The 21,572-nt window shown below is 27.7% G+C and overlaps 1 protein-coding gene across 2 annotated transcripts in view; it reads left to right on the top strand.

Annotated features, from left to right (window-relative positions):
* Nucleotides 1–21,572, top strand: part of LOC107436611 (neurotrimin) — a 221,559-nt gene that overhangs the window by 184,760 nt on the left and 15,227 nt on the right. For both annotated transcript variants that reach the window (XM_021148982.3, XM_021148983.3), the window contains exons 3-5: nucleotides 6,227–6,437; nucleotides 8,417–8,713; nucleotides 10,788–10,949. In XM_021148982.3, the coding sequence (XP_021004641.2) occupies nucleotides 6,227–6,437; nucleotides 8,417–8,713; nucleotides 10,788–10,921 (642 nt within the window). In that variant the 3' untranslated portion in view covers nucleotides 10,922–10,949. The remainder of the gene's footprint in view (nucleotides 1–6,226; nucleotides 6,438–8,416; nucleotides 8,714–10,787; nucleotides 10,950–21,572) is intronic.

Below are 21,572 nucleotides of genomic sequence, written 5' to 3'. Positions count from 1 at the left end.
TCTCTCCCTTTATATATATATCCATAAATAAATACAAGAAAACACGAAGAAAGTTAAGAAAAACAATGAGTTTCAATGACTTTTGCTTTGGCTTCATTGATACAATATCAGAAAGCACTCTGTTTTGCGGATATAATCGTGTGAGCTGAAGAAAAGATTATATCTTTTTTTTTTCCAATTTTTTAATAAAATTTAATTCTTTTTTTTCTTCTTTTTTTTCTTTTTTTTTTATTTATATATAAACTATTGTTTGTTATTTTTTTACTTATGATCCCCCCCCCTTCTTTTTATATGTCTATAATTTTTCTTTGTTTTATTCATCATTTTGAACNTATATATATAACAACTTTCATAAACGTATTTCAAATAAAATGTGTTTCTTCTGCTATTACCGGAATATATCATAATATTAAAAACTCTTACTTGAATTTAACTCACAGGCTCGCAGCAAGAAAAGGTTTTCCAAAAATGAGCAAAATTGTGCCAAAATAGCCCCGAATCAAATATTAGTCAAATTCGAAACATCCCCTAAATTGAAGCAGCATATTCTTCTCTTTGAGCGAAATGATGCATGTGAAAGGTGTTATGTGCGAGATAGCTGTTCGCAGGCTGCTGGAAGTAGGTTTCAAATCAAGGTTCTCCTGGTTGGTAGTAAGATGCTCTATAACCACAATGTATGTAAAAACTAGTTTCGGTAGTTTTAGGAAGCATTTTATAGTGGCTGCTTCAATGACAAATCATGATGTGCATTCCATTTGCTTTAAAGTTATTGAGATAAAGTGAAATATACAAAAATAGAAATTAATATCACTGATCTCCAGACTAAGCTATTGGGGCCCTATTTTCCGAATTACAAACTTTAGTAAGTTTGAAATAGAAAATTAGTATGCCATGATGTGTTATTGAGTCGGCTACTATATAAAGCTTTCTAACTCGTCTTGGACTGGTATGTACATCTATAGTGGTTCGAGCGATCCTTTTTTGAATCCTACTGACACCCAAAGAAAATCTATGTCATACATTTTTCCCTCCGCAAACATTATGCTCAAAAATAAGTACATGCTATTTCAAATTTGGACACTTTGGGCTAATTGATTCAACTATTATTTTTTGGAGCAACTTCAGTACTGTTATCCTCAATCTTGGGAAATTCTTATTTTCAGCAAAAGTAGCAAATTAAGGCAAATAATTTTTTATTTATTTCTGTATTACGTATCGGATAATATGGGGAAATTAGTGTTGCAATGCCTTGAAGATAACTGGTCAAAAGGCAGCAGAGAGGGTCAGTAATAGCTCCCACATTATATAATATTACAAGGGCTAGTTTCATGCAATTATTGAAATTTGATACTATCTCTTTCTCGTGGAACTTTTAAAGTATTGAAGTAGTTTGCTATATTTTATTTAAAATCAAATCACTAAAATGTGTTTAAAACTTAAAAGAATAAGCATTTAAAGTGCAATTTAAAATCTATGCATTTCCCCAATCATTACCGGAGGTAATAGTACTTTTAATATTGAAAAATATAAAAACGACAAAAAAAGAAACAAAAGCTCTCAGATTTTACCCTCCGGCTATTTCGCAAATGGCAAAATATGGCGAATATTTCTTCTCTAGATTTTCCTATTGAATAACATAGAAAAATTTGTATGGTAATAGAAAGAAAAGTTTTTTGGTCATAATGTGGTCATTTAGGTGCGTGATTGCCAGATTGCTGAGGGAATAAAAATAGTTTCACACAGAATCTGTGGACACTTAACTTAAAATATATTGAGATTTGATTTAGTTTCATTCGAATTAGTTGATTAAAACTTTCTTATCATGCTCAAGAAATTTATTGTATGCTAATTTGAATTAAGTTCACTAAATATTAACAATATTGGTTTAATTAAAGATAACATTTTTATTATGGACACGCGTTTTCTATATAATTTAAAAAATTCTTGGCGAAAAAAGCCGTTATATGCATACGCATAGTATATCCGTTATATGCATACGTAGCAGTGAAAAAGTTCGTTTTAGGCATACGTATAAAGATGCAACATAAATATATGTATGTTTATTTTAAGGAATATTCTCTAGATTTTATTTGTTTAACTGTAAAAAAAATATTTTAAAATATTTTTCAGAAAGCTAATGATACAAATAAGTTATTTTCTTACGTTTTTAAAATATCAATGAGAGCAAAACTATATATAAAAAAAATCTAAAACTGTATATTAAACTAAGCGAAGCATTTTGACTTCGTCATACATAGATTATTTTATTTTACAAAAAATGTAAGACGATCAAATCATTACTTGGCTATCATTTTTCAAAAACAAATTTATTGTGAAAATATATCTAATATGTTTCGAGAATACATATTGTCATATAAATTCTCCTGCAGTTTATTCTTCAAAACAAAAAGAATCACCTAGGTAATCAAGAAATAATCTTCATAAATACTCTTTATGATCTTTTTCTTCTTCAAAGAAGCGTTATTTGAAAATTATTATTTTATAAATATTATAAGAAGATGCGTTAATAGTGCTTGGAAACTTAAAATAGCTCAAAACATAAATACAGTTAAAAATAAACTACATATTCCCAAATATTTTCTAAATTTCACGGTTAAAAGATCATTTTCCACATATGCTAGTCTCTGGTGCTTATTTCTCAAAAATAATAATCGACCGTAATTTCTATTCATTTACAAGCAAATAATATTCGTTAAAATATTGCAAAATGTAATAAATATAATTTAAATGTACAAACAAATGTATAACATATATATCTCATTAATTTTATGTTTCATAATTTAACTGCATAGATAGATTATTTCTCTAGAGAACAGTTTCATTGACAGGCAGATGTATCAGGGCTATTGTTGTGTCAAGGTAGCTTCAGTGTGTATTTTTTGAATACCTTTACTTTTCGTATTATCTCGTTCCTCCATCATTCAATATATCATGTTTCTCAATTATTTCAACTACGTCGGGAATTGGAACATGGACAAAAATAATGATAAATTGTGTAAATAGAAGCTTTTATTGTCAGGCCTTTATGGCATTGTTTTCCATACAAATAGGAGAGATGCTGCTTAGATTCGATTTATGCATTATTAATTCAAAAGCGAAATACGCACGGCAAATATAATAAAGAGAATAGGAGCAACACCGAAACAAATGTTTTCTAGAATATGGAATAATACACTATTCAAATAAAATTTCACTTTTATTCATGACCCATTGAGAGTAAACTTTAATAAACAAATTTGATTAAATTTAAAACATGTAAATACTGTTTTAAATTAGTTTTAAGTATTGTATGGGAAATTTATTAAACTCGAATAGTTAATTTAAAATTAAAGTGCTTTGAAAGATAGGAGATTTGAATTGAATACACGCTTATACGATTCATTGATTTCAAATAATTTATTTAAAAGATTTTGTTACGTTTGGTGAATTAAATATTAGAACGGAATTAAGTTTAAAAACAACTTTTGTTGCTGATTTTTAACTTGTAAAAATTATTTTTCAATTTGTGTCAATTATTATTCAGGAGATTATGAAGTGAATAATAGCATTTGCATAAGAATTGAGGTTTGTTTTCATATTAATTAAAAAATTTTGCCTTGAAAATTATGTAACGTTAAAATAAAAAATATAATTATTGTGGTAGCATAAATCTTTACTCTAAGAAATTTGACCTAATATATTTTCATGTATATTTTAAAATTGTGAATATTAAAAATAGCTAAAGAAATTAAACGCGAAACTTGTAATTAGAATTCGTACTCTATTTACAGATGAAGGCAGGGAAAAAAAGAAAAAAAATCTCAAATTATTTTATTATATAAGTAAACCAATTTCTTTACAATATGTGTGTTCATTTCTTTTAGTCGATTATAAAATATTTGGTTATACAATATTTTTAATATATCTCTTAATTTACCTATTATTTTTGTTGGTTTTTTACAATAAGTTAAGTAAAAGATGCGATGATTTAGAATTGTTCATGCAGGGAAAACAATAATGTAAAATCGTATGTTTGTGCTGCATGGTTAAAAATTCTGGATGAAATAACGGTAAAACGTACCAGCACCAAGTAAGTACCGGCCTTAATGATTAAATCCATTTTTAACGTAAAATGTTGCGAAACAAAAAAATCTGGCGTATCGTAATTTCAATAGTAACATTTAACATAAAATCACTGAGTCACTATAATTATATAAATATTATTGTAAAAACTAAGGTATAAAAGTTTTACTGTAAAAATAGATTTTACGGTGAATTGAACTTTACAAATAATGCCCCCAGTGTGTCAGTACTTTTGATAGTATTTTTAGGTGGAATTTCCAACAGTGTATACATAATCTTTTGACAGTGATTATTGCACACTGAAGTATCAGGACTCTAAAGCAATTACTTCAGTAGGAATGGAATAGTTTAAAGGTAGAAGACTTGGGCACATGGCTGAAAATTTTAATAAGCGCTTGCGTCTCTACATCGCTGATTTACTACATTTGATTTGCTCGTGATTTATTTGATTAAGTCTTACTTAATGAAAATATCGTTTTATTGTGACTCCGGATTTATTATTTTTAGGCTGAAAATTTTTTCGAAAATCTTGCTGGAATTAAATAATAATTATTTTATAAATCGTAAATAAAGTAAATAAATATGAGTTTATAAAAAAAAAATATCTCAGATATTTTCGTACTTTTTATAATAGGTGAAATATGACTAACATATTTCAAATTATTTAAAAATTTTAAATTTATTTAGTTAAAAGAATTATTGTGAGATCGTATTATGCATTCCAATTAATCTAAAAATTAAAGAGGCTAAAATTGTACACTTTGGTGTATTTTGTTAGGATAAAAAGGAAACCGAAATTAGTTGTAAATATTGAAAACAGATAGCTGTCGCTGCTATTGAATAAGCTATAATGCATGCATAAGCTATAATTCTCCTGCACGACACATCATTCCAAATTAAATATTTTCACGGGCATCTGTTAACATGCTTATTACTAATTTTAAAAAAATACATAATCATTTATTGCTTAATGAATGATTATGACTCCTGTAGGGAATGCAGTAAACCGACCATTTCTTTCTTCTCTTGTTTTTTATAATGAAATTTAAAGACATATCTGATATCCAGCTGACAGCGTTGTTTTCGTAATTTTCCAGTCAGAATCACCACCTTTTGTCAAGCTCTGTAACTGTTTGTTTAAACTTGGGAGGAATAAATCATTAGTTTCTTGAACAGAACACAGCAAAGCGTATATTTTTATGTTCTTTCACATTTTCTATATGTATTTAGTATATTTCTATATAATCGTATATTTCTATGTTCTACACTGTTAAAAGTTTCCTTCTAAAATTACGGTAATATAACTGGCAGCTGTTTGTCCATCCGATTTACGGAAAAGAAAATATTTTTCCTTTATGGTATTATAACCATTTACAAAAATATCGTTATAAAACCATGAATACAAAACTATACGGTTTTTTAGCCATTTACAACTAGCATTTTTTAAAAACGTTATAATTTTTTAACTAGACATAGAAGCTTGTCTTTTCGAAAGTTAATGGTTATAGGAGAGTGTCGGACACTGGGAATTCTTCACGTGTTGAATGGAATGGAGAAAATATTGTAGTGTCAACACTAGGACTCGAACTCCAGTTCAGATGGTCATGAGATTGACAGATGACCCCGCTCGGCTATTATATGTTCACTGGAGCGAAGAACTAAGTAGCTTCATTAGGTGGTTCTAGTTGGTGCGATAAAATTCTGGTTGTTTAACCGTATTAGGTGAAAGCAGTTAATAAACAGTTTTTCTTAAACTTAACAGTTTGATTACCATTTCATTTATGGTTATTTAAATGTGTTAATTAAATATGGTAAAATAGCCATGCAATCAATTGTTATTTAACCATTTCTTCCGAGAAATTTCTAACAGTGTATTTCAGCAAATTTTTTAAATCTCTTTTCATTTTTGAGACACTCGTTACTTTTGAGGCACTCTAGCTACTATTATTATACCTATATATATTTTTTGTCTTACTATTATTTTTTTCAAAAAAATAGTAGTATACTTTATACTATTTTTTTAAAAAATAAAATAAAGTAAACCCAAAAGTCAATGTTAAGGATATTCAACTGTTATGTGCTTACTAACAAATAAATTTACAGTCTCAACATATCATTAATGACTAAAATGTTTTACATTTAGGTCTCTTGGATCAGATTACGAGATTTTCATCTTCTAACAGTTGGATTATACACATATACAAGCGATACAAGATTCCAGACTATGTACAACGAATATGCAACCGACTGGGCTTTACAGATCAAATATCCCCAATTATCTGATGAGGGTCTTTATGAATGCCAAGTTAGTTCTGATCCACCAGCTAGTCATTACGTTTGGTTAAAAGTCATAGGTACTTATACAAATTGGATTATGCATTAAATGTTAAGGAAAATTGTAAAAGCAATTTTTTTTTTGTTGCGCGTTTTCATTTGCATTTCTAAATGTATTTATGCTATTCAATGCCTTTTTAATTATATCATTGTTGTAATTGTTTAATTATGTAATTGTGTCACAATTTAAATATTAAACTGTCTATAATTTTATAAATTATAAATAAAAATGATCTAATATAGATATTTTTTTTAAAAAAAAAATGAAATATACGATACTTGTGGGAACTGCATGGTTTGCAGGAGGGGAATTCTTAAATCTAGCGTTTTCTTAGTATTGTTTCCGAATAAATACTTTTCAAACCTTTAAAATTTCCCCATAATATTGACACAACACACCAAAACGTATTTTCGCTTATGAAACGTAATATTTTTTAAACAAAAAACTCTCTTAAAAAAGTGATCCTGAAAATGTTAAAATTTTCGGTTTTTATTATAATTCTCCAAGCCATCTATGCGTCTACAAGCCATTCAATACTATATAATCTCTGTGGGAACAAACTCGCCAGGAAATAACTAATAAAAATTTTATTTGTGGAAGTATTTTGCTTTTAAAATATTATGATCAAAAGAATGGGTAAAAAATTTCTCAATTTGTATTCCAAAAATAGTTACACCAGCTCTCAAAAATAGCAGGAATTTAATATTTAGTTATTTTACGAATAATGTTCATTTTAAAAATATTTTATTTCTTCAAAATTATTAATTTAATTAAAATTAAAATAATTAAGAAAGGAATAGCTATTGATTATTGCCCTAAGACCACTTTTAATACAAACTTTAAAAATTTTCAATATGTTGGTGAGTGAAACTAATAACAAGTATTTTATAATATCAAAATAATGCAGCAATCCTTTTACGGCTAACGAATATTTATGTTGATGTTTTAGGCAGCTGCAGAAGGATAATCTAATTATAGAATTTGAGTTTCATTCAAAACTATTAAGTTTATAGAAATTAATGGTTTTTATAGATATGAAAGAGAATTAAATGAACAATAAATTCAATTAAAAAAATTCCTGATCAAGTTATGATATTAAATACTGGCATATTAAGTACCGGTACATTTTGTTGCAAAATTAATTTGATACGCCGTAGTTTTTTCAGTAATATTTACTAACAAACTGGTAATCAGAGTATTTAAATAAGTATTACTGTTAATATTAAGGTATAATTTTTCACGGTAAAAATGAATTTTTCAGTAAAATGAATTTTACTGCAAAATGACTTTTACGAATGCTACCCTCAGGAAGCCAATAATTTATACCGTGATTTTATTTTGAAAGTTTTTCATAATACACTATAAAAAAGGTTTCTTTAAATTGAGCAAAAATGTGTTAAAATAGTCCGAAATAAATATAGTAGAATTTTAACATATCCTGATTATTTAGCATAGTGACGTGTTTAAAATTGAAATAGCGCAGAGAATCAGTTTTCATTTGTAAATAACCATTGCGGCAAGGTAGGAAAGTATTAATTATCGATCTGAAGACATTCTTGAATTTGAGAAATGAATTTGTAGAGAAGGTAAGTGCGATAAAATTTTATCTAATGTCATTTCCTTTTCAAATATTTGATAATTAACTGATAAAATCTTTTATTTGTCACATCTGATGATGATTGATCATTTGATAACAAAATTATGAGACTGTGCATTTTTTGCAGACAAAGCAATTTAGACTATGTAGACTGTGCAGAAACTATGTAATGTGCATATTTTACATGCACATTACATAGTGTGCATATATTACAGAGTGCATATTTTAGCATAACAATGTTAATTTTTATTTCAAGTAAATTTTAGTGCTATTACATTTTATAACTTTTTATTTTATAAACGAAATCGTCTAGCTATTTTTTTAGGTTTAATTACATGTATTATTTCTATTCATCTATTGATTGATTTTTGATAAAAATGATTTTTTTTTCTTTTAAATAGTTCCTAAAACCAAAATATTAGGTGGTACTAACTTTTACGTTAGCGTGGGAAGCGAAGTGAATCTCACCTGCGTCATAACTGATTGCCCAGAAATGCCAGCTTATGTATTCTGGTATCATGGCTCACGGATGATCAATTTTGACAAAGGCCGAGCAGAGATTGTCCTGCAAAAAGCTGGAAATAACACAGCTATCAGTCGACTGAGGATTAAGAATGCACTTCCGTCTGACACTGGAAACTATTCGTGCAGTCCATCAAACGCTGATGTTGCCAGCATATTTGTAGATGTACTAAAAGGTTCGTATGGAATTCAGTCATGTGTAAACAGAATTCCTCTTATCAATGTGCTGAATTTTAAGTACAGAACAACTGTGTTTCATTGTTATTGGAAATGGCAATATAGAATTCTAATACTCAGCTTTAAAATAAAATTCTTTATCTAAGGAATCTAAACATATTTTTATCTCATTATATCTGTCATAAATAATCGGCTAAATGAAAAATTTGTAATATATTAAACAAAGCTTTAGCAACTGCAGGGAAATTACAAAGGCAGCTGTATTAGAATATTTTCTTACTGATCACTAGCTTTTGATTCTTTAACATCAAAAGAAACCTGTTTGATGTGCTGAAAAATAGTCTCGTCTTAATTCAACAGATTCGATTGGTAATACGCAAAGCAACAAATAAATACTTTACGTTACGGAGATGATTCTAAGTTATGTTAGAGAGATATACTGAGTTAAGGTGATTTTGCAAAGTGCTATGTCTTTATACTAACGCTATTTGAGTTTCACAACTCATGCAGGAAATTCTTCTACCAATCATGGTTTATCGCTAAGAGGTAGAAAATAATATTAGCGTTATGGTTAATGGAAGACAATCGCTACACAAGATCTCCCTATTATTTGAGAAATTTATATAATAGTCATTCATGCCATAGTCATACAGTCTTATAGTCATACATGCATGTTCTAAGCTGAGTAATTATTACAGAACTACCTTTGTTCTCTATTCAGATTGCGCAATCACACTAAATGACGCACCTGCTAAATCTTCTCATTAGAAGAATTTTATAATTTCACATGACATCAAACGCTTTAACGAAGTACACAAAATAAAAATAAAAAAAGTACATTTTGAACATATTTTTATCTAATGATTGAATTTTAATCGCCATTTTAATAGTTCAAGAGACTGACTCCAAATATGCTAATTAATTAGTGCCACCGATATTTTAAGTTATCAAATAAAACATAAAAAAAGTATTTTCTCTGAATAAATCTACCCTTTTTCTATGGATACATAACTTTAGTTCTCAAAATATAAATATAGAGGTAGCTGCAATCTGAAAAATTTGGTCCCAGTAGTTTGGCAAGAGTGCCGTCAAACATTTGGAATGCTTTATGATAATTCTACATTTTTCGAATTTCGTTGTGTTTCGAAAATGCTTGAATTGAATTGCAAAATTTGCGTTCATAATTATGAAATTAAATAATCCATTTATCCAATTTAATAATAATTTTTAAAGATTCTATTTAACAATGGTCGAATTAATTTTGAATTGTAAGGCATACAATTTTTACACCATTTTATAATCATGCATAAGAAGTGATATTTTAAAATAAGAATAACAGCAAATTCAAAATTGTGGGCACAGAAAAAAGCAGAAAATGGTAGTAATTATCGTAACAATAAGGAAGTAATTTTTTTAATATTTTGCTTTTGTTATGTAAAGAAATAAAGATTATAGTCTCTGTAAAAGGCTATTAATTTTAGTTAAAATACTACTAATATACATAAAAACTAAAAATGTATGTATATGCCAGTTGTATTTAGAAGTAACGAGCAGTACTGCATATAAATCATTGCTTTTTTTTGTTTCATGCCTGATACCGTTTGCATCAGATGTCAAACAACAAAAAAAATATTGTTTTTTTTTGCCCAACATAGCATTTACTTAAATACTGATTGTATCTGATTCAATGCTCTAAGTGATTGTAAAATAATTTCTGATCCAATTACGGTAAAAACTGCTGTCAACCAGTGTGCCAGTATATTTTAAAGTAAATTTTAATGAATCAAAAATCTGGAATACCTTCATTTTTTTCAGTTATATTTCAAATCAATGAATCATTGTAATTAAATAAACAGTACTGTGCAAATTATGTTATAAAATTTTATGGTAAAAATTGGCTTTTCGAAAACGGATTTTACGGATGCTTCATTTGGGGTCCCAGTATTTTTTACTGTCATTAAATCTGGATTTTTTTGCAATGCTCTCATTTTCACAATCTGTTTTAAATTGATGTTATGAAACTAAAAAAAACATTAAATAGTTTTAATTAATCTATTTATTTTTTAAATGTAGGTGAGAAACACGCAGCTGTGCAAAATGACGCAGCTTCCCCATCAAGTTGTTCTCGCTACTCATCCTCTCTCAACACAATGATCATTTACCAATCAGCAATTTTCATCACATTTGCTGCTCTTCGAATTAGGTGACACAAGTTTCCGCCAAAATATTGCCAAGGTAAATATTTTTCGTTTTAACCCACTATTATAACCCCGCGCATTAATTAATTTATTCGTTTAAATAAAGTCATATATTTATATTTTTTAAACAAAAAAGCACCTTTCTTGCATTTAATTTTCAATTTAATTTTCAGTACACCGTTACCATATGAATGGAAAAAATACCAATTAAATGGTTTAAATACCACTTATTTTGATTTTATTAACGAGAATTATTTATATACATATTTTTTTTACTAGAAAATTGCGCAGTCCGGCAATTTAATCAGAATTCATTTCTACTTGAGCACAAAAGACTTGCGAAATTATTATTTCACAAGTCTAACTTATTATCTCTTAGCATGCAATTCAATTTCGAAATCTTTCTGATACTTTAAAACTTAAAAACTCAGCTTTATTTAATATGAAATAAAAATCAAATAGTAAATCAAATATATTCAATTAGTAAAAATCCATCTGAATTCAGCTTATTTTGTCTGGAGAACGAAAAGCTTTAAAATTCGAATAAATACTTAATTATTTCTTTTTGATTTAAAATTTAGCTTCTTATAAATCATAAATTGAAGAAATTCAATTTAATAATGAAAGTTTTATAATTCAGTTATTAGTCATTGAAAACTTTTTTTCTTTCCCTCTAATAATAGTTTAAAAGCGATTTGATTCTTTTTGATCAATTTGAAAAGGAAAAAAAAAATTTTTTTGCAATTATTATCTAGAAAGATAAATGTATAATTTTACTTAGTATAATTACTGATGCAGAACATTACTTTTTATATAAATAAATTCAAAGGGTAACAAAAAAGATTTATATTTTATTGTCTCTTTCACATAATATGCTGCGATTTATGACTTTTGTAACTAGTGTTTTAAAACAATAAAAACATTTCTCTTGAGTACACTTTCCAGACAAATAAATGTCAATTATGAAAATTAAAAGACCATTTTCTCCAGAATAAAAAGAAAAAAAGAAAAAAAAATTTTTTTTTTTGAAATATTGCACAAAATTAAAAACAAAATTAGACTCTAATTTTCTCCCCAGTGTCTTCTAATATTATGTCTGAACTATTCATATCTAATGAATGGTTTATTTTTGCTTTAGACGATATTTAATCATAAATATTGTGTTTAAAAAATCTTATTTATACCTTTGATATTAATTCAAATTTATTTATTATTTCAATTTTATAAAAAAAATATTTAATTTAAACTTGGTTAGGGGTGCACCATAACTTTCATTGTAGGGTTTATAAATTATATGGAATTGAGAGACCGAGTGATTATATTCACTGAACAAAAATTTCGTCTATCTTGACACTAAAAATAGCGACAACCTCTGCCATTTTTTCCCAAACTTATGACTTTTGTGAACCCTTTCTAAATTTTTCGTTGCGCTGTGTACCACTTATAAAAAAAAATAATGTAATTTTTAAAAACTATGTTTATTTTTATCGACATATTTTAGTTATTAACTGTTAAATCTGCAAAAAATAGCCAATTGAAAAATACGTAATCGTAAATTTTATGGCTAGCTTTGTTTAAATTTTTTTCTTTAAACTTTTGCTTGTTGCAAGATATTTCGTATAAGAACGCGTACCCCCACTAAACTGTTCCCGTACCCCTAGGGGTACGCGTACCACACTTTGGGAAACACTGCTCTACACGAAGAATTTTCTATTACATTACCTCGCATAAAGTAGCCACCACCGTTTTTTTTTGTATTTAGTAGCATCAAAATATATTATTATAGTAAGATAAGATACGCATACTACTACTTAACAAAGTGGTATTCCACTACTCCAAGAATTTTCTACTTGGTGTAAAGAAACCATCTCAATTTTTTTGTTGTTTTGTTTATCTTAAATTACAAATTAAAATTTTTAATCTGAGTAAAAAAATACACACGAGAGCCAGTAACCTTATTTTTACGATACAATACAAAATAAGAATTCTTCATTTAGAACGATATATTCAAAAATTTGCAAAAAAAAAAATAATTATTGTTATGCAGCTATTGTTGTGTAGCTTTGGGAAGAATATCAAGACGAATTTGAACTAGGCTAGAAATAGAAGCGGATAAAAATTATACATGATAAAATAACTTTATGTAGTTCACAGAATTTCAAAAAAGGAAATATGATTTATCCTTTTTTACACAACAAAACACATGCATACATATTTTAACGACAAATCAACGAATCAATCAATCAAATCGCAACTATCGATTAAATCGCAACAAAGAACAACTAACTATTGATTGCAAATGAGATTTCTTGCAATAAAAATATCGCAACAACATTAAAGGTTTTCGAAAGGTTAAATAATTCTCGTTTTGTTTGAATAAAGGAAAATTTAACTTAACATTATTTAATTTTTAGTGTTTAGATTTAAATTACACCCTTTAAATCGTATATGAGTGCTCAATTTGGTGTTCACCCAGAATAAAGTGTCCCTTCACACATTTCTTCACACAGTGCTTTCTTAACATCATATTTGGAGAAATATTACAGCACATTTTTTACCGTGTAGAGATGTGCTTCCGAAACAATTATCACGTCAGGAATTATAATTCATATAGAGTTGAGTGATAGAATAATTATACAGAGTTACTCTTGCGCCAAAATATTTAGAGTCGGATTCATAAATTATATAGAGTTTAGTGATTATGTAGACTAGAGTAATGTTTGCTTCATAATTTTTATTGACATACATTATATAGAATAAAATGATCTACAGATATTTTTTATTTTAAATCCGTATTTTGCCTAGATCATTAAAAATGCAGCATATTGTTGTTTGATATACTTTGGATCACGTTGATAAAATTTTTTTACACTTAATGTTTTGAAAACGGTGGTATCTAAAATGCTGCTATAATGTTTGATTTTGTTTTTATTTTCAACTTCACCCGCTTGGGATTACATTGTCTGCTTGATTCTAATTATTGAATAGGGAAATAAAATTAATTTTGTCATAAATAAATGTAACATAAGTACATATGTATTATAAATTAATAATAATAGCTCACAGCATAAAGTTTCTACTTTATGATGACAATTTTTACATACGTTAGCAAAACTGAGTGTTTCAAAAGTAGTTCAAAAAATAGTGAGAAATATTTTTTAAATTTTATTTTTTAATAAATTCATTTTTTAACAATTTCATTTTTTAATAATTTTATTTTTAATAATTTCATTTTTTAATAATTTAAATTTTTTTAATAATTTAATTTATTGAAATAAAAATGTGAGTTTCTGTATTTCATAGTTTTTTATGTTCAATATTGTGTAATCTGTTTTTGTTTTTTTTAAACTATTTGGTTTGCTTTGTTTAATGAAAAAACTGTAAAAATATATTTTTTTCTAAAAATATTTATGAATATTTACTTTTTAAAATTTAACATAAGGCGCTATAATACACTCTGTAAAAACCTGTTTAATTTACAAAAGGAAAAAAAAAACTGTTTGCTGATGGGATATTTTAACAAAAGAACTATGTTATTTTAACAAAAATTTCTGTTTCTTTCATAAAAAAGCCTCTATTAAGTACCCAGGAGAGCATTGTGCCGAAAGCCGAACTCGGATGACCAGTGAACGCTTTTGAGAGGCGAGCGCGATGTCCCCTGTGCTATGGGAGTATCTATAGTTTCTATAACTTCGCTATGAAAAAAAAAATCTTAATCTGTTTCTATGTTAGAAGTCTTACTTATTGAAATCATAATTAAGAGTAAAAACGTTTAAAACTATATTGACTCACACTTGTAAAAATATCTGGCTATTTAACTTACCCAAACATTAGACTGATAACTCATAATAATCAGGAAAGATATAAATTCAGAAATGCAATCGAATCGTAATTTTATTTACACGATGTGCAGAGTCATAAAATAATTTCGGAAAAGTACAAGCAATTATAGAAAATAATGATAAAATGATTTGGAAAAAAAATAAGTACTCTTACGGTAAACAAAACTGCAGGGCAAAAGCTAGGATTTAAATTGACAGTTTTAATCCGTTTATAATTAGGATGTAAAATAGTTAAAAACTGTTTTATTGAAAACAGCCATAAGCTGTCAAATATACTGAGCAAGTAGGAGATTGGATAACAATCAAAAACAGAAAGAATATGTATTTATCTTAAAACAGTTTTTATTTTCGTAGAATTTATAATTATTTTTTTATAGTACAAAAGAAAAAAAAAACTTCCAATATAACCCAATACCATCGCACTTTCTTAGCGGAATAGTTCTCCGAGAGGATGGCCATACATAATACATAATATTTTGTTAGATATTAACGATTCTACGCAATGAATCTAATAAAGTGCTACCTTTCGCCGTAGTTTCGACATAGTATGCTTTATTGGATTTATCTCCATGGTTTATTGTGCTACCGAGAAATCAATAATTGTTATTTATTTGGTAGTACCATGGATGATTTGTTATTCTTATGGAGAGAAATAAAGCTGTTATTAAATGAGGAGAAATGAAGATTCATATTACAATATGTGCACTTTATGGACATTAATATTCAAACTGTGTTTTTTATATAACATTAATCTATTATAATATTGTTGTCTTTATTTGCTTTTAAATGCGCAAAGGGAATGGTTTGTAATTATTGCTATCTAGACTAACGTGATTAACTTTGTTCAATCAATGATGTCTTTTTACAAAACTAAAATAAATGATTTTGTACGCCTAAGAAATTATACAGTTAGACGTTAAATTTTGTGTTCGGTCATGAGCACAAAAAGTCACATTACGACATGCATTCGGTGTCCGAAAGCAATATAATTTTTACTGTTTTTGAAGGTGTCTGAAAGAAATATAATTGTTATTGTTTTGTATTGTAAATTGTAATTGTAAAGTACCGTGTATGTTGTGCTACTTTTACAGAGATAAGTAATGTCGTCATTACATGAGGAAGAGGGACGATTAATATATGCTTTTGGTGAATATTAATTAAATATGAAACATAAATCATATTTTAGTTCATAAAATTTAATATTTAGTTTTTCTTTTGCGAAATAAGATACTAAATTAGCCTGTGAAGAGATCTTTTTTCTCCCTACCTAACTCAACAGTTAAAGTGGTGGAGGCACACCGAAAAAAATTCTAAATACTTATTTCTTATCATCTATATTTATTTCTAGAAATATTCCGATGTTTAAACATTCACTCTACTCAGTCGAATCTTTCAAAACATATGAAATTCAAGATACGATAATCCTGAAATCAACATTTTGGAAAGCTTAAAAGTGGAAAGGTTTTCAAGGTAATAAGAATAAAAAAGGCATAAAAATTTTAAAACCGGTTAATATCTTCTATTTGATCCTCGTACTTATAATAAATGAAATTTTTATTTTTTTAATTTTTTTCAAAAAGTTTTTTATGCTCATTTGATGATCTGAATATCATAAAAAATAAATTAAATTCGAATCAATAATTTAAATTTTTCTACGCATGCGCAACATTTTAGAGGAAAACTGAAGCTTACCGATTCTTCATAATTTACATTGTGCAACTCTTTGCTCACTTTATTAGATCATAACGATTCATGGCCAACCACGTGAAAGTTGTAACACTCGTTAAGTTTCTGCAAATTAACTAATCAAAAATTTAATTTTTTGATGTTGCAAAATTTAATTTTTTGATGTATATTTACAGCTATTTATACAAGTTTTCAATGAAGTAAGGTACTTTGGGTTATTGTATAGTAAAAGTGAGAAACGAGGCTTTATTTTTTTTTTTTTGAGAAATGAAGCATAACTGATTTAGACTTTAGTGCTGCTCGAACTTATCCATCCTTTCCTTCCTATTCACATACTTTATTCACAGCCTTTGTCACAAGTTTGACAAACCTTTCCACAGTTTGAGAGTGAAATAGACCTTCTCTAAAGCGCGTAGCGTCACAACTAATGACTAATTAATTTAGTATCATCTTCACGAGTCTTGCAGCATTGAGGAAAGATATACCTCTCAAGAAATTCAAATAATAATTTCAAATTTATCTTCGGTAAGTCGAAATTTCTAACAGTCTTTTTCTTTGGGACGGTTTGTCCTGATTTCAAGATCCTTCTTATATACAATCCAAAGACTCGGTTGACTATAGTTAGCCATCTAAATTGAGGCAAAGAAAAGGACACTGATTTTCCAAGTATTCGAGTCCGTTCCCGAATTTAATTGGATTTAAAATGTTCAAAAGAAATATTTAGTTAACAGGCACTTGTTAAGCTAAGATCAACTTTCGTTCTAACACAGATAAAACTTTCACAATTTGGATTACTCTGAAATCATTAATTGAAATTCTGATGTGATATATCGTCCTTCAATGCAGTGAGATTTGAGTGAAGACGATATTAAAACGTTCATCAATTCTGACACTATGCGTACTAAANTCTCATCATCTACATCTATATATCATATATATATTGTATATATTTCTCTAAACACAAGTAAAAATATGTTTAGGTGTTTTTTAATTACAAAGAAACAGTCAACTAGTTTATAAAAATATCTGTTAGATTATGAGACTTATGTTTGTACTAAAATCTAAAATCCAAATAATGTACAACAGGAGTAGGTTTTTTTTCATTCATATTCAAAAGTTTATCGATAGTTGATTTTGTAAATTTAAGAATTTTAATGATAATTAACCGATGCTTTTAAATATTAATAACTCTAAATATATGCAATTTTGAAAAAAATTCTTGCTTGTAATTGAGCCATGTTTGTAAGCCTTTAGCGCAGAAAAAGAGTATCGTCTAAAAAATCCTCCTCCAAGGCAAACTTCACCCCCTACTTGATACAAGAGTTCCCTTGTCTTCTGGATCGAGTTCAAAATTACTAGGCTACGGAGTTGAACATTAGTAGCCGTAAACCCAAAAAATTGGGGCGACTGTTCAACGTCTTTTATTAAATAAAATAAAAAATTCGAATTTGAATGTGTAGTCGATACAAAAAGGCACCTTAACAACACAGCAAAACACAGCAAAGAATCCTACTCTATGGAAAATAAATTAGTAAATAGTTATAAATTTAATAAAAATACCATAAAGAAAAAAAATGGATGGTTGGCTGGTCACTGTGTGGGTGGAACGCGACGTGGCATGACTTTAATGGCTTTTTGTTCGAACAAAACAGACAAGGCCTTTACAGAATGAAATTTAGAAAAAAAAATGCTAAACTTCTGTTTTTTTTTCTGTAACGCATCCAAAGGGTAAAAAATAAAATTATTGATTAGATTTCAATTTACTTGTGTTTTTCAAGTCATCAAACAAGCATGAAAATCTAGGCTGGCTTTATTTATTATAGTTTTAGCCGAATTAAAAAACATATACATATATACAAATTCATGCTTTTTTGTTTAAGTTTTCATTAATTTTAAGTAAGATGTTCAAACGAAATATATTTATCCATTTTCAATAAATTGTATGACGTTTTTGTAATTACAATAGTAAATTTTTAAGCACTAAAGCGTTCTGAAGCTTAAACATATACATTTATGGCTTATTCTATAAGTTGGTACTACAAAATTTTTTTTTTTTTTTTTTTGCATAAATGTTTGATAAATATCTTTATTTTTGAGAATTTTACGTTTAAATAATTAAATTAGCTTCATCCAATAAAAAATAGATTAAAAAATTTTATTTACTGACCAATGGATAGTATTAAACAGTCTATCCAGTATAAATAACCACACAATTTCATTGTTTTATGAGGAAAAACGCTTACAAGTAAAGTGGTTGAGGCATCATTCCTTGATCTAAAAATGAAGCTTAGCAACTGTTTTTGAAATTTTTAGTGATGCCAAATGATACTCTATCAATAGAAATTTGTAAAGAGTAAAAAATAATCAACAAAACGAAAATAAAAAATACCATTTCGTATAGCCTTTCGAATACAAATTAAAATTTAAATTATTTCAATCCAAAAGAAAAATTAAGAGTATATGCTCTCTACATAATATTCCAAATGATCATGCACTATTTTTTGAAGAAATTAAAGATGCTATTAAAATTTATGTTTGTATAATTGGCGTCGTTACTGGAAATCGTTACGTTGGCGTCGTTAAGTAAAATTTAAATACATAATTAATTTGACACAAAACAAATTCTTTTGATCAACTTCCTTTCGGTTTTTAATTTCTTTTCTAAATATGATTGTATGTTAATTCATTTCTTTTGATTAACTTAATTTCCCTTTGGAATCGGGACTTTAATTATTCTTCCGAATTAGTCGCATTCCTTTATTAATTTTTCCTTATTCATGAGTCGGAAAAATTAAAGCTCCTTTTAGCATTATAATTTCCAGGAATTATCGGTACAAAGTATAAGGCATTTTTTTTCAAGAAAATATTTAGTTAAATTTCATTTTATGTGATAAACATGCTAGTTGTGAATTGGAAATGCATGTACATTTTGTCGAAAATGTATTCAATAAAGAGTATATTGCCATTGGTTTAATATTAACTTTACAAAAGAATATAAAATCAAATGCATAAAAATGTATATTCACATTTAGATCAGTTTTAATGACTTTTGCATTAAAAAAAGAGCGACAAACCAAACAACTGACTGAAGAGGACATTTTCTCATTTTAAAATTACAAAATGTTGAATAAGAACTCAGGATTTCTTAAACTGAGGGTTGCAACTCTAATTGGGGTGACGGAACCTGGATCAGGAGTCGCAAAAAATGTAGGAACTTTAATATTTATTTAACTTATTATAATAATTCTTCAACTATCAAATATTTTGACATATTGTGTCTACAAATAGAAAAAGATAGGACATTGTATTGTAATGTTAACTACGTTACGTTAATAAAAATTTTCATATTTCTGCATATTTTAAAATTAAAAATTAAAGTTAATGACTTAAATCTGCAATAGTACATTACTCTACAAGCGGAAAACTTAACAGTTTTACGCATACGTGTGTAGGATTTGTGCAATGCTTATGGGATACCACAAAATTTTGTAATTCTTGTGGAATTTCCTCACAAAAATGTTTAAGGTACCCTATTATAAAATAGCCATTATGAAATTATTACTATCACTTATTGATTCGTATAACCACTATCTGTTGTTCTATTAATCACTACCTTTTCTTTACTGAAACTTCCGATGTTTGTTTTAGAGAGTGACCATTTTTAATGACTATTTCTGATTTATTTGTTTGAAAACCCTTTGCATTTAATACAACTTTAATTTTTCATGGTCTCTGAATGATGTTGATGGATCACTCGAGAATCCTGAATGTCTGCTTCTAATAGCACGAGACATATTCAGTATCGATCTAGATGCTGGAAAGTTTTTACAACTGCATTCCAAAATTGCACAATAAGATCTGTATCTGAGAATTTCAAGATAAAAGGCAACAATTTGCTGTCTCAAAATAGCTTATACCATTTCAGCAGTATGGCAGAGCACATTATTGAGTTGAAAGTGCTGAAAATCATCAGTATTAAAGGATGAACTTCGTCTGCAACAATATTTAGCCAAGGGATTTATTTTAGCTGCCATGTACACTAAATAAAGGTCCCAAAGCTAACCAGGAGAGCGATTTCCTCTTTCTAGCCCTCTAGCGGTAATAATGTGATACAAAAACTCTATTGAGTAACACTCAGGTCATTACCTAACAAATATGACCACCTGTCATTACTGTAAGGTAATGACCACCTGCAGTAACTGTCAGGCTTGTTATAACTTTTATAACAACTATTCATAACTTTCAGGTATTGACAACCTGTCATAATTTTCAGGTGCTGATAAGAAAGTGGTCACTCTTTGAAAAGAAGCATTATTTATAAATTTAAGTACATAATGAGTATATATATTTAGGTACATACTAGTACATACATGAGTAAATGTTACATTTTATTGTGTTTGTTTTTGCAATTTTTCCTTCGTTTCGTTCGCTGAGGAAAAATTATGGTCAAAACTGTCATAACGTGGGGAAATTTACCGTGTGTTTGGCTTTATGGAAACACCAAAAAGCTCTGTAATTTTTTATCGAATCGCTTTGGTAATGATTCTTTTAAAATTAACAATAAAATATGTTTATACAATATCTGATGAAATTTTGTAAGTGTGGCAAAATTTGGTAGTTTTATCATAACACCTTATGGCATGATATAAAAATCATTCATTCTGTTAAATTCACTATTCAGTTTTGTAATTTTTATTATATGAGAGGTAATAAGAACTAGAAATTTAAAAACGAGAATTTTCTGTAAACAGTTACGATAGGAACGAAAATATAACGAAATGAATAATTTAAGTAACGAATATTTAGATTTTTATTACCAGAATGTTTTTTTACCAGAAATATAATTCCCTTGCTGTACAATAATGATCTGTCTTCGAAATCGAATCTTCTTTGACAGATGGTGTGGTTTTTGACAGAAAACAGTAGAATTCAAAATCATAAACTTTCATAATTGTATCAAATACAATACATATATCTGCATAAAAATTTAAGGAAAGGAGTTTTTAAAACACTTAGAATAATTGCTTTCAGTTCAAAAACTGAGAAAAGAATAATTTCATTCCTATGCAGAAATTTATAGTATAATGTCACACATTTTTTTTTTTAAAGTTTAAAATGAGTGGCTGCTTATT

The sequence above is a fragment of the Parasteatoda tepidariorum genome, chromosome 5, assembly GCF_043381705.1.
Source record: "Parasteatoda tepidariorum isolate YZ-2023 chromosome 5, CAS_Ptep_4.0, whole genome shotgun sequence".
In the NCBI taxonomy this organism is placed as follows: Eukaryota; Metazoa; Arthropoda; class Arachnida; order Araneae; family Theridiidae; genus Parasteatoda; species Parasteatoda tepidariorum.
This window is presented reverse-complemented; position numbering and strand designations above follow the sequence as displayed.